Genomic DNA, 15,457 nt, shown 5'->3' on the forward strand with positions numbered 1-15,457 from the left:
AGTTGGATCTGATCATAGAGCTATTATGCTTGAGGTGAAGATTGGGCAGTTTGCGAAACACGGTTCACGACTAAGAAATTTCTATAATGCGGATTATAGAAAAATAGGTTTAGGAAAACGAATTAGAAATGATTTAACAGATAAAGATATTGAGGCATTTAGAAGGGAGCTCTTGGACTCGCATGTAAAAAATAATTTGAAAGCGTTAGAAGATAATGAAAAAGATGCACATAGTGTAATTATGCTGTTAAATGAAATAATGGGCAGTTGTGCAGAATCATGTGGCCTAACTAAAAAATTAAAAAAGAATGAGGGATATTTTGACTTGGATTGCAAGTTAATGCAAGAAGAAGCAAAATATTTATTAAATCGTTTGAATGAATTTGATAGCGCGGAAGATCAAAGTCTAAAATTGGCTAATTATAAAGATAAAAGAAGAGAATATAAAAGTTTAATAAAAAGAAAAAAAAAAGAGTACGAGCATAAGAAGAAACTGGATATCGCTGATGATTTTAGAAATAAAGATTTTAAAAAGTTTTGGGGCTATATAAAGAATGATTGTGGAAGGAGAAATGTTAATACCCAGGCTGTTCCGGAAGCTGATTCATGGCCTGATTACCTAAATAATTTAGAAGGTGTTTGTGCAGATCTTCAGGAGGTAGCGCATACCCCAGAGATGGTTATTTATCCCATGAGAGAACATGATTACGATTTAGTGGGTGATGTGAATGGCCAAGAGATTAAGTCAATATTTAAGAATTTAAAAGGTGGTACTGCTGCGGGTGTTGATGGTATACCAATATTGTTATTTAAGAATTTTCTTTCCATTTTGATACCGATAATTGTTCTTCTTTGTAATAAGGTGTTAAGGTCAGGGCAATGGCCAAGCGCTTGGAAGACATCATTGTTTATACCACTTTTTAAGAGAGGAAACCCGAAGGCTCATGAAAATTATCGTTTAATAGCACTTGTCCCTGCTTTAAGTAAGGTTTTGGAGAAAATATTAGATACCAGGCTTTCCAATTGGTTAAATACAAATAATTTAATACATGAAGAACAAGGAGGTTTCAGGACAGGGTATGGGACGACAGATAGTGTGTTTATTTTAAAGGCATTAATAGATAAATATGGAAAGGGTAAAACTTGTCTTTATGTGGGATTTCTGGATCTCCATAAGGCTTTTGATAGTGTCGACAGAGAGTTATTGAAGGATGCCATGCTAAATATTGGCCTTCCCCATTCATTTGTTAGATTGATAGTGAGCATGTATACTTGTGTGAGTGGAATCATTCAAGTTGGTAATAGGTTTTCGAAGCTTTTTGATATTAAGCGGGGAGTAAAACAGGGCAGCACCCTTTCACCTAAGTTGTTTAATATTTTTATTAATGATGTTGTTAATTTTCTAGAGAATAGATGGGCTCCGAAAGTTAGCCTAGGGACTCAAAAACTATCTCTCTTATTATTTGCAGATGATATTGCTTTGGTGGCTAATAAACCGCAAGATCTACAGACTCTTTTGAATCTCATAGATGAATATTTGCATATAAAAAAGTTAAGGCTGAATACTGAAAAGAGCGAAGTTGTTATTTTTAAAAAAAGGAAGGTTGGGGACGATGAAAAATATACGTTTAAATTTAATAATAAGGAACTATTTATAAGTAAAAGAATAAAATATTTAGGCTTTATCTTATCGGAAAATGGAAGCCTAAGGAGTCATGTTGATGAAATAATTAAGAGAGGTAGGGTGGCCATGTCAGCTATATTTAGAAACCCGACGATAATGGGGATCAAAAACCTAAAAATGCATAAAAGAATATTTAACACAAAAATTTTACCCGTAATAGAATATGGAGCAGAGATATGGGGTGGAGAAACGGTGCAGCAACTGGAGTCCCTTCAGCTCCAGTATTATAAAAGAGTGTTTGGTTTACATCAGACAACTCATTCACAGATTCTGAAAGGTGATATGGGCCTGTTTTCTTTAAAGCTACGTAGGTATATTTTAATGCTTAGATTCTGGTTGAAGTTAACTAAGAGTAATGAAGATAGACTAGTAAGAGTGGCATATGAAGAGATGTTGAAATGTGGTTTAAAAACCTCGTGGCCATCCCAAATTAAATCATTACTAGAAAAAGTAGGAATGCCTTATTTATGGAATAATGGTCTTTGCTCTCGCGATGTACCAGCAAATTTAGAAAGCCAGGTACGATTTATATTAGAGAGTCAGGAAATTCAGCATTGGCAAGGGCTGGTTCTTGATTCTACAACCCTACAACATTATAATCAGGCAAAACCTAGTTTTGGGGAGGAAGTTTATTTTAAACTTAATTTACCGGCTATGATTCTACGTCGTTGGATTCAGCTTAGGGCAAATTGTCTTCCAATCCAGAACAGGCAAAAAACGTTCGACAAAAATAAAATGATAGTTGGTCCTGATAGGCGGTATCTTTGTCCTCTTTGTAAAGATGATGATGAAGACTTGGATCATTTTCTCCGGAAATGCCCGGTGCTCTTGGATTTACGGGAAATTTATTTGCATGGGATTAATTTGATGCTTCCGGGTATTCTACAAAATAGTAACCCAACCACAATATTTCGAGTGGGAGTATATATAGAAAAATCTTTAATAAGAAGAAAAAGTTTTATATGATTAATTTCTTTTGTAGTTAGATTTGGTACTTTTTGCGTTTAATTCTGTTTTTTGTGCGTGTTCGTACTGTTGTTAATTTCCTTGCTTGTTTGTTATTTATTTATATGTTGTGTGTATATGGCCCACGGGTTTTTGAAATACACTTATCTATCTATCTATCTATAAAGCTCATTTTAATTAAATTGGAATCAAAGAGTACATCGAAAATTATTCTTCAGAGAAAGTCAAGTATTCTTTAAGAACGGAAACATCCGAAAAGGGAAACGACAATGCTTAATATCGTCCTTAATTACATGCTCAAGCAGGTAAAAGCTTTTCAAGATCTGTTCCTGAATTTCTATCTACGGAGCCCTTGGTTTAATATGTTTCATTCTTATCTTTAAGAAAAATGTCATAAAAAAATACACGTAAAATTTTTTTTCGAGAAAAACAAGCATTTCTATGAAATAACAATGCTGACTTGCAGACCTTTGACTAGAAAACAAGACCTTGATGATTTGACTAGACTAGACCTTTTGACTTTGACTAGACCTTTGATGACTCACTAAGAAAACATTGACTTATTTGAAAAAGAAAACAGACAAAGCTTTTTAAACGATCCAATTTAAAGCTTAATTTAGAATATCCATTTTGAAAAGAGTTTGCAATTTTTTTTTTGGAAAATCTGGAGTAGAAACATTTCAATAAAACTTAAGCCTCACAAAGATTCGTTAAACGACTTATGTCAAAAGAGTCACTGAAATGACTTTTCAAAAGCAAAATACTTTTTTTTGCATATTTAAGAAGCAAAAGACAGATCTGGATTTAGAAGCTATCTTTAAACATCAACAGATTGAAAAGAATTATAGGAGATGATTCCATTTAATCTGTCCAGGGACCCAATTTATCAGGGATAAAACAAATAGCTCGGCTTAAAACTAAACCTAAGATCGTTTGCAGGATTCTAAAGTTTCAGATGCTTAAGTATCTGAAAGATGCCAAAATCCCAGTTTTAAACAATATTGCCACATTGAACTGTGAAAATAAATGAGTTAACTTCGCTAATAAGTTAAGTTTGACAACTTTGCCCGTAAATATAACATTAAAAACTGTTGAATCCCTAAGACAACTACAGCTCTAAAGAAAACCATAGCTATTTGGTACTATTTGTAATTTTTACTATAAATTATTTTTATTATTTTTACTGATTATTTTTACTAATTTTTATTTTACTGATTATTTTTTATTTAATAAATTTTTACTAATTTTTTACAGGTTTTGTTTTTTTATTATTATTTTTACTTACTGATTTACGCTTATTATTTTTACTGATTTATTTTTTTTTACCAAAGTTTCTTTTAATTGAATTTTGGCACCCGCTACTACCAAAAACTTGACAAGTTTTCATTTTCACTGTACTTTAGAAGAAAAGAAAACAAATCAGTAAAAATTATTTATTTATTTTTACTGATTTTTATTTTTACTGATTATTTTTTTTTATTATTTATTTATTAAATTTTTACTGATTTTTTATTATTATTATTTTTACTTACTGATTTACGTATTTTCTTTTTTCAGATTTTTCTTATCAGCGTTTCTTTTAATTGAATTTTGGCACTCGCTACTAACAAAAACTTGACAAATTTTCATTTTCACTGTACTTTAGAAAAAAAGAAAACAAATCAGTAAAAATTATTTACTTATTTTTACTGATTTTTAATTTTACTGATTATTTTCTTATTATTTATTTATTAAATTTTTACTGATTTTTTTATTATTATTGTTTTTACTTACTGATTTACGTATTTTATTTTTTCAGATTTTTCTTACCAACGTTTCTTTTAATTGAATTTTGGCACCCGCTACTGCCAAAAACGTGACAAGTTTTCATTTTCACTGTACTTTAGAAGAAAAGAAAAGAAATCAGTAAAAATTATTTATTTATTTTTACTGATTTTTAATTTTACTGATTATTTTTTGATTATTTATTTATTAAATTTTTACTAATTTTTAACTGGTTTTATTTTTTTGATTATTATTTTTACTTACTGATTTACGCTTATTATTTTTACTGAATTTTCTTTAACAATGTTTCTTTTAATTGAATTTTGGCACCCGCTACAACCAAAAACTTGACAAGTTTTTCATTTTCACTGCACTTTAGAAGAAAAGAAAAAAAAATCAGTAATAATTATTTATTTATTTTTACTGATTTTTATTTTTGCTGATTATTTTTTTATTATTATTTATGTATTGAATTTTTAGAAGAAAAATTCAATAAATAAATAAGAAACTTTAGAAGAAAAGAAAACAAATCCTGCTCAAGGAATATCCTTTCCCTGTTAATCTAGAAAATATCCTGGTCAAAGGAGTAATGAAAACCACTTTACAAGACAGAAAATGAGGAAAAAAATAAGTGAAAAGAACGATTAAAATCAATCCAAAGTATCCAGTCGACACTTAGTATATTTTCATGCTTGTATTTAAAAGCATGCCTCTTTTTTTTCGCTTCGTTCAATGAACCAAGGGGACTTCCCTTGGTCCACGCTAGATGCCCTGTAAGTTTAAGCCAGCCATGGAAAACTTACTTTTTGGACCAGCCTGGTGTGGCACAGATCGACGCAAAGACATTTTTATTAAGGTTAGAATATTTTTACTGATTTTTCACCCACATTTCTTTAATTAAATTAAATTAAATTAAAAAACAAGTTTTTTCAACTGAAAGTAAGGAGCGACGTTAAGACTTAAAAAGAACAGAAATTAATCCGTATATGAAAGGGGCAGTCCCCTTCTCAACACCACACTCTTTACCCTAAAACTATTTATTGTTTTAAGAAGTAGAGTGGTGAAAAAGAGTCGAACTTTAGTGTAAAGAGCGAGGTATTGAGGAGAGGACAGCTCCTTTCATATACGGAACAATTTCTGTTCGTTTTAAGTTTTAATACTGATCCTTACTTTCAGTTAAAAAATACTTGTTTCTTTTAATTCAATTTCTGAACGTTTTTGAATCAATGCAGGTATTGATTTTGGCTCACCGTGCATAATTAAAACAAAATTTGCATATTGATTTTACTTTTATTGGCTAAATGGTTTTCTCAAAATTTTGATCGGACGATCTTGAGAAAAAAGGGGCAGGGGAGGGGGCGGAGTTTCCCTCCAATTTTTTGGTTACTTAAAAGGCCACTATAACTTCTAATTTTATTAACGAACGTTTTTATTAGTAATAAATATCCGTAACTTACGAATTGACTTAAGTAACAAACTTCTATATTCGTTTACTTTTATTACGTATATGAGGGGCTTCTCCCCCTTGTCCATACCTCGCTCTTTACTCTAAAGTTCGAATTTTGCTCGAATACTGTAAGAATGACCCCTGAATCATAAAGGCTGTTTGATTAGAATAAATAGTTCCATTAAAATTACTAAAAATGTTCTAGTGTAAAGAGCGAGGTATTGAGAAGGGAACAAAACCCCTCATACTCGTAATAATTTCTGTGCGTTTTAAGTTTAAATATTGCTCCTTACTTTCAGTTGAAAAAACTGAATAGCATCTTCCATGATAAATTCCTCCATGGAAAGATCCTCCTACGTAAAGTTTTAGACTATGCTGAACAAAATTGCTATCTCAAAATTTTGATCCGGTGACATTGAGAAAAATGAATCTGATGGTGCGACTTTTATTAGGATTCTATGAGTTTTAAAGGGTGTTCCCCTTATTTATAAAATAAGGCAAGTTTTTCAGGCTCGTAACCTTTTGATGGGCAAGACTAAATCTGCTAAAACTTATATATTTCAGATCAGCATTATAATCCAATTATTTTGATGTATGTATTGGTATCAAAATTACGTTTTTAGAGTTTCGGTTACTATTGAGCCGGTTCGCTCTTTACTACAGTTCGTTGCCACGAACTGTTTGATTTTAGCACCAGCTACTACCATCAACTTGAAAAGATTTCATTTTCACTCCCCTTGGCATTTTCAGTGTCCTTGGTACTACTAAGAAAAGAACTACTAAACCAATCCTGTTTGTGGAACATCATTTCCTTGTTAGTCTAGAAATATCTCATTCAAAGGAGAAATGAAAATTCCTTTACCAGACAAGCAATTGACCCTCAAAAAGGACACCACTTAAGAAGTAAATTGGCAAAATTGAACGGCTTTGAGTTTAGAAGACAGTCCTTCGCTTTAATGACTATTGTACGTTTTGCAAGTAGAAAAGATCAAAACACATGCAGAAAAAATATAAAAAATATTTCAGAGACAAGATAAGCATCTCTCATGCAAAAAAAGTCTAAAAACAAGTTTCGAACCATAAACATCCAAATAGTTTCCTCTTTTTGTTTTATTTGCACAAGTCCTGATGGATTGCCAGAAGCAAGAGCTGCTTAGGGCACATTTTAGGGATGAGGGATTACATATTGCTAAGCAAAGTACGTTTTTGCCATCCATCAGGGGCAACACAAATAGCAGGTCATCAATTCCACTTTCTAGGGCTACAGTAAAAGATACCAAGATCTGCTTAGGGCACATTTTAGGGATGAAGGATAATACATGACCAAACATTGTGCTTTTTGGCTATCCATCAGGGATGAAATGAAAAGCAGGTCGTCTCACAATGATTGTAATAAAGGATTCAGAAGAAAATAAAACTTCGGGAGAGGGGGTAAAGAGTAACGCGTTAAATAGAAAAGAGTGGGAGGAGGAGCTTGCACAGCTTTGTTGTCCCGGTACTTTAGTGAGTTATTACTAATCATTGCATCATAAGGAAATTTATCAGTTTTTGCACTCTTTTAAAATTAACCAAGATCAAAAAAGACGTAGGACTTCACTTTTTTATGGCCAGGAAAGTACGTACCCTGGGCTAAGAGGATGCAGCCTAATATCGCCTGAGACCAACACAAAATTACAAAGTCAAATCAGTCTCTTGTCTATTTATACCCCAATGACCACCAATCTAGTTTCAAGACATTTTGAGGTGTGGCTCTATCCACTGCGCTACCATAAGGGGACCAAATATTTCCAGACGAAGAAAATTAAGGAACAAAGAAAACGATTCAGAAGCAGGCTCTTTGTAAGAGGTTGGAATGAAAGAAGAGGCGGAAAATATATTTTCTGGAACTATTGTTTTCTCTTGTGGAAAGGCAATCTATACACAATAGTCAAATGAAAAACGTTTATACAGAAAAAGGAGCCAATTTTTTGCAGACAAGGTTAAAACAGGACAGCGAGATTCTTACAAATAAGATTAAAAGTTGATCTTCGTAGAGAAAGACAACCGAGAAACAGTTTTGCTTTGCAAGAGATTGCGGTCAAAACAGACATAGGGAAAACATTTTTTCCTCTTTTTTGCAAAAGTAAGATGTCTCTTGTGGAAGAAACAACCTAAATTTAATAGTCAAACGGATACATTATATGCGAAAAGGAGGAAAACTTTTCTAAATGAGATTATTTTGAATTCATATAGCCAAAAGCTTTTAAAAGATTCGTTTCAGAACCTTTATTTATCTTACTTGTTGAAGAAATGAAAAGGCTGGCCTGAAAAAAGTTCGACAAAACCTAGAGAATGATCTCATGCTAAAATGGGTCTCGAAAAGTAATTTATCTGACAGTACACTTGTAATATGTTAAAGGTGAATTTAAAGGATACGGTTCTAGACCCTTAGAGTCCAAACCAGCGGTGCTGATCTCCGTCTCAAAGCCCTTCAGTCGGAAAGTGCAATAGGGGGATGGGGTCCAGCCATCAAGTGCTTTCGCACACACTTCGTTATGCTTTAGCTGAGCTTCAAGAGTAATGCCAATACATTAGAGTAAGTCCAAACCGGCGGTGCTGATCTCCGTCTCAAAGCCCTTCAGCCGGGAAGTGCAATAGGGGGATGGGGTCCAGCCATCACGTGCTTTCGCACACACTTCGTTATGCTTTAGCTGAGCTTCAAGAGTAATGCCAATACATTAGAGTAAGTCCAAACCGGCGGTGCTGATCTCCGTCTCAAAGCCCTTCAGCCGAGAAGTGCAATAGGGGGATGGGGTCCAGCCATCACGTGCTTTCGCACACACTTCGTTATGCTTTAGCTGAGCTTCAAGAGTAATGCCAATACATTAGAGTAAGTCCAAACCGGCGGTGCTGATATCCGTCTCAAAGCCCTTCAGCCGGGAAGTGCAATAGGGGGATGGGTCCAGCCATCACGTGCTTTCGCACACACTTCGTTATGCTTTAGCTGAGCTTCAAGAGTAATGCCAATACATTAGAGTAAGTCCAAACCGGCGGTGCTGATATCCGTCTCAAAGCCCTTCAGCCGGGAAGTGCAATAGGAGGATGGGGTCCAGCCATCACGTGCTTTCGCACACACTTCGTTATGCTTTAGCTGAGCTTCAAGAGTAATGCCAATACATTAGAGTAAGTCCAAACCGGCGGTGCTGATATCCGTCTCAAAGCCCTTCAGCCGGGAAGTGCAATAGGGGGATAGGGTCCAGCCATCACGTGCTTTCGCACACACTTCGTTATGCTTTAGCTGAGCTTCAAGAGTAATGCCAATACATTAGAGTAAGTCCAAACCGGCGGTGCTGATATCCGTCTCAAAGCCCTTCAGCCGGGAACTGCAATAGGGGGATGGGTCCAGCCATCACGTGCTTTCGCATATTCGTTATACCCTGGCTGAGCTTCATCAGTCATGCCAATACATTAGAATTATTTAATTGTATAATAACATGTATGAATTATATAATGTTGTAACAACAATCAAATTTAAAAACAATTAAAAGTACTGTATTTTTGTTTCACTTAAACAGAGGGCGTTATAGGCGTCACACCCAGTAGCATATCAGACAATGTATTTTCAATAGTATATTAAGGTAGAATAATAATATCGCGTAATAATATGTATTTATAATATATGCTATAATAATAATTAAATTGAAAAATAATAGAAATGCCCTACTTTTATTCCACTCATGTGATATTAATATATTATTAATATAACATTGTCAAATATTAATCTGATGATGTATTGCTAACAATATACGCTAACGGTAATAGAATTGTATTGTTATACAATAACTTTTTTACATGATATATGATATAATATATATCACAATAATAATCAAATTCACAGGACATTAAAAGTGTTGTACTTATTTTCAGCTTCAACAAAGGGTGTTACTTTTGTCGCACCCTGTATAATCCAGAAGGCCGATGATTCGGCATACATATATTTTAGAAAGTCATATTCATAGTGCATTTACCTGTATAGCTCCACTGTGCCTGGATTTTTTAGAGGTGGATCCCAGGAAATCTGTGCGGTTCCTGAACTGACAACTTGAACTTTTATGTTTGTTGGAGGCCCGGGTATACGATCTATAATAATAAAATCTTTAATTATATGATGTCATATATCTTTATAATGTCATACATTTTTATGCCGTCATATATCTTTATAATGTCATATACCTTTAGTACCATAATAGATGATTAAAAAGTGTTAATGAAACAATTTCCCGGCTCCACTGTGCCGGCATTTCGTAGAGGAGGATCCCAGGAAATCTGTTCGGTTCCTGAACTGACAACTTGAACTTTTTTGTTTGTTGGAGGACTGGTTATGCGATCTATAATAATAAAAAGCCTTAATTGCGTAATGCCATATCTTTATAATGTCAGATATTTTTATTCTGTCATATATCTTTATAATTACATATACCTTTAACACCATGTTAGATAATTCAATAGTGTTAATAAAACAATTTCTGTCGACACAAGCGCCAGTTTCCACACTTATAGGTTACCCGTGCTCTTTGATTTGTATAAGATCTTGAAAACAATGAGAGCACAACATAATTTTTCCTTTTTCCCTTTTTGTGTTGCGAGAGCAACACTTTGCTTTTGTTCTGGTCTTGTTTTTGTTTTTTTTTCCTATGCCGCCGATCTCAGTTTATTCCTGGAAACCGGTAAGAGTCTTCTAACCTGTGTGGTTTTTACGGAAAGTGTGGACCTCAGGCCAGATTGATGAATATGACATTACATTTTGAAAAGCTCCGCAGAACTCTTGCCTGGGGCCAAAAAGGATGGTTTTTCCTTGTCCACGAGCCAGAGCCTATGGTGTGCGAAGTGAAGTGGAGTTATATAGCCTATGTCAGAGAGGAGTATCTGAAGTTGTGCAGCCAAGCTTTTGTTTCATCAAACCATGTTTCTGCTTTCGAGTAGAAATCTCCGTTCTAGCCGGCAAGCAGGCAGGCACCACTTTCAAATTGAAGATCAACTAAAATCTATAAGTGTTAAATATATGCGGCAGTTACCCGGCCCCACAGCAAATATATCTTCTTTGAGTGATAAATAGAAAAATTTACAGAAGCAAAAATTTGGCATTTTCCCACGGGTCCGAAAGTGCTGCCATCTATTGTTTCTACCCATTTCTGTTCGTGATTTAAGCTGAGTTTATCATTCAGTTTTTTGGACTTGGGATTGCGGTAGAGAAATGGTATCAGATGTGCCTAATAAACTTTAAAAGTTCTTTCATTGCTAAAGAAATTGGAGCTTATCCTTAGCTCCTTTCTAAGTGGTGACGTTAGAAAGTTGGCCTACAGCAAAAAAAATCAACTTTTGAACTAAGACAGATAGAATTATTTTTTTCGATGGCAATCGATAGCTCTTGATGAACTGATGAAAGTATATGACATCCATTTTTTGGTACAAAAATTCCTTCATGAGGTATACCAGTTTGAAGTTTCAAGGGGTTGACAACTTCAGTAGTAAGGTACACACTGAAACGAAATCTAGGCCGATACAAATTGTGAGACATATAGAGAGAGGACTTGTAAGCAACAGTCGGCTGTTAGGTAATAATCATCTTCGGCAATGAGGGGCTGGCAACTTTTGCTAGTTGGTGTATCTATTATTTGTTTCCAGTGTATTTGATGGTAAAACCAATATGGTTCCAGTAGTATGACATGTAGGGGACTCGTAGGTAATAATCTGCTGTTAGGCTACAGTTAACTTAAGCGATGAGGGGTTTGCAACAATGCTAGTTGGTGTACCCATTTATTTGTTTCCGGTGAACTTGATGCCTATCACGGGAGAGGGACTTACAAGTAAAAATCGGTTCACTTTGAACGAGAAACGGCTTTTAGCTCATAATCATCTTCGGCAATGAGGGTTTTGCCACTTTTGCTAGTTGGTGTACCTATTATTTGTTTCCGGCGTATTTGATGGTTAAACCAAATTGGTTCCAGTGGTAAGACATGTAGGGGACTTGTAAGTAATAATCGGCTATTGGGCTACAATCATCTTCAGCGATGAGGGGTTTGCAACTTTTGCTAGTTGGTGTACCCATTTATTTGTTTCCGATGAACTTGATGTCTATCACGGGAGAGGGACTTGTAAGTAAGAATTTGTTCACTTTGGGCTAGAAATTTGTGCAAATTGGTGCACACTGTATTTGATCTCTTTAAATCTGATAGAATTAAGTGTTTACGCAACGGGTACAAACGATAACGTAAAACAATGAGGTAGTTTCGTAATAATTAGTGTCACCTATGGTATTTTAATCCTGAAAAGTCACGGATAGCTTTATAATACCAACTAGATTATATAAGATATTGTTCCAAGTTTTCATCTGTCACGATGTCTACGATTGAAAAGGATAAAGTTCAACTGGCTCCAAAGTCAATTTAGTCCCTTTTTTCGATATTATTTTGTAGTTGTTGTTTTTTCAACGCTGAGGAATAGCTTTTGGTCATGTGATAACTAAGTGCGTTCTTGTTTGAACATACCGTTTTAAAAACTTCGATAGGCTGACAACTTCATCATTTAACCGATAGTGAAGAAACAAGCACAAACGAGAATGTAAAACAATGAGATAGTTTCGTAATAATTAATAGAATGTCATCTATGGTATTTTGATCCTGAAAAGTTAGGGATAGCTTTATAATACCAACTAGATTATATAAGAAATTGTCCCGATTTTTCATCCGTCACGATGTCTACGATTGAAAAGGATAAAGTTCAACTGGCTGCAAAGTCAATTTAGTCCCTTCTTTCGATATTATTTTGTAGTTGTTGTTTTTTCAACGCTGAGGAATAGCCTTTCATCATGTGATTACTGATCGATAGCGAAGAAACAAAACCAAAGTGTTGCTCTCGCAACACTTTAGTCGGCGAAGCCGGACAAAGGTTGCCGCAACACTTCACGTTGTCCGGACAACGTAGGTCTAATTTAAATTGTTTTGGTTTAAATTCATTCCCTTCAACACTGAAGACACCTTCTTATATATAGGCTTTATTTTCGACTGATTGTTTTTCTTCTTCTGTCTCTTATTAATGACTACAGACCGGCAATATGGTCATTATAACAACCATTTCTTAATAAATGGCCTTTTTTCTATTTACTCAAATCCAAAGCTATGAATATAAATATGAAAATACATTTTGATAATTGTACTGCAAAATATAATTATGTTGTACCCTATAGCCTTCATAGAGTTGAATAAAATCCCACCAAAGTTATATTTTCGGTATTTGGTGCTACAAATGGTTGTCCCATCAACTTAAGAAAAAACTAGGCTCGAGTGATATATCACTTTCAACAACAAAAAATTCATTTTCATCTAAATCCTAAAAAATAATATACGTATAATAGTCAAAATACAATCTGTTTATTCTGAAAGACAACTACACCTTTAAAAGAAAGCCACACTTTGTTAAGCTGTTTGGTGATATTATGTTTTGGTGTTTTGGTGACACTATGTTTTCGTGTTAACCTGTTAGCTGTTTGGTGACATTATGCTTTGGTGTTAAGCTGTTAGCTGTTTTGTGACAGTATGTCTTGGTGACACTATGTTTTCGTGTTAACCTGTTAGCTGTTTGGTGACATTATGCTTTGGTGTTAAGCTGTTAGCTGTTTTGTGACAGTATGTCTTGGTGACATTATGTTTTCGTGTTAAGTTATTTGGTGACATTATACTTTGGTGTTAATCTGTTGGCTGTTTTGTGACAGTATGTCTTGGTGACATTATGTTTTCGTGTTAAGCTGTTAGCTGTTTGGTGACATTATGCTTTGGTGTTAAGCTGTTGACTGTTTTGTGACAGTATGTCTTTGTGACATTATGTTTTGGTGTTAAGCTGTTACCTGTTTGGTGACATTATGCTTTGGTGTTAAGCTGTTAGATGTTTTGTGACAGTATGTCTTGGTGACATTATGTTTTGGTGTTAAGCTGTTAGCTGTTTGGTGACATTATTTTAAGCATATAATACAAAGGTGCTTGCAATTAAAAATTTTCCCAAAACTCCCAAGTTTTCCATATATTGAAAAACAGATATGGTTGTGCAAGTTTCCACTCAACCAATTGAAACAATTACATTTCATGATCACCGTCCCTGGTGCTTTGGCAATAGAAAAAAAAAACAAACAACTTATTCCATTTCATTTAGGGTACAGCGATATACAGAATATCGATTATTTACATAGTATGTATGAACATACCATTTGAACTTTTATTTATAAACATAATATTATTGATTATTATGTTTTTGTTTATAGCTGTTATTTATTCTTATTTAGTTATATTATTATTTTATAAAAATAACATTTATTATATAAAATTAACATTTATAACATTTATAATACCAAAAATAACATAGTATTCGTTACTTATTTTTTATCTAATTCCATGAAAAACAAATAGTGTTTATTTCGGTCCCACCACAGTATAATACTTTTAACTAAATTTTCCTGTTTGATTTGTTACTAGGTTAACGTTTTCCATCTATTTGAGCCATATCACGCTTGCAGTGATACATCACCTAGAAACTTCGTTACAGCGTGTTCACTAATTCAATCTGCTTTTCATAACTTGATTCTCATGAGAAATCAGAACTTTTCTGCAACTATTGGATTTAATTCCAAAACATTTCATGTTGGTTTAGTCAACTTTTTTAAGAAAAAAATTCAGGTGCTGGAATTCTAAATCTTATCGAGAGGAAGTTTTAATAGAACAAATTTTAGAAGTAAAACAGTTAAAATACAAATGGAACTGAACAAAATAACGGGTAATAATTCTGATAAAAAAAAGAAAACGAACTCATATGTAATAGGGCTCTTTTGATTTTACAGCCCGTTAGTTTTTTTTTACAGGAAAATGGAGCTTTAAAAATGGAGAAAATTGCTTTAAAAAAATTGATGCTAGCAAGTGATTTGAACCCGAGACTCTCTAACGACTAGTCAGAGCTTTCACACAGACAATAGCACTTGATCTCTTTTTTATAGATTCCTAATGTAGCTTTTACTGTTCTATTGTTTTTATCATCATTTGAAAAAAAATAACAAAGATTAACACAATGACTAAGCTAAAAAAGGGTGGGGGGGGGGGGCTAGGAGTGCACTTGTTCCAAAACCCAACATCCGTTGGGATGCAAATCATACATATATATTCCATGAAAGATAGACCAAATTATATTATTAAGATGGGGGAGGAAGGGGAGGCGGGGAGAAGGTAGAAACGGGCCATTGAAAAACCTACTTAAGCCTCTGTGTTTCTAAAGTCACAAAAAAGAAGAAAAAATAACAATTAAGACTAGTTTCTCTAAGTTTTTAATTCTTGACAGTCGTACTAGACAGTATAGGAATGAAAAAAATAATTGGAGTTGAAGATCAATTGTATGCCAGGCCAGAAAAAAAAGAGTTGGTTTGGCAGTTCCTAAGAAAAAGCATTGTATCGTAGGTTCAGACACATAAAACTGCATGTCCAATTAGAGGATTTAATTATGTCAACATTTTTAGACTTTTGACATGCTTTTGCCTTAATATACCTTGGACTTGGAGGGGGGAAAGACAGGTAAAAAGA

At 34.0% G+C, this 15,457-nt stretch overlaps 1 protein-coding gene across 1 annotated transcript in view; it reads right to left on the reverse strand.

Moving 5' to 3' along the window:
* Positions 1–15,457, reverse strand: part of LOC136041461 (Ig-like and fibronectin type-III domain-containing protein 1) — a 259,166-nt gene that overhangs the window by 15,406 nt on the left and 228,303 nt on the right. Inside the window, exon 23 of the mRNA XM_065726145.1 lies at positions 9,869–9,980. Within this exon, the coding sequence (XP_065582217.1) occupies positions 9,869–9,980 (112 nt within the window). The remainder of the gene's footprint in view (positions 1–9,868; positions 9,981–15,457) is intronic.

Source organism: Artemia franciscana, unplaced genomic scaffold (genome assembly GCF_032884065.1).
Source record: "Artemia franciscana unplaced genomic scaffold, ASM3288406v1 PGA_scaffold_23, whole genome shotgun sequence".
Lineage (NCBI taxonomy): Eukaryota > Metazoa > Arthropoda > Branchiopoda > Anostraca > Artemiidae > Artemia > Artemia franciscana.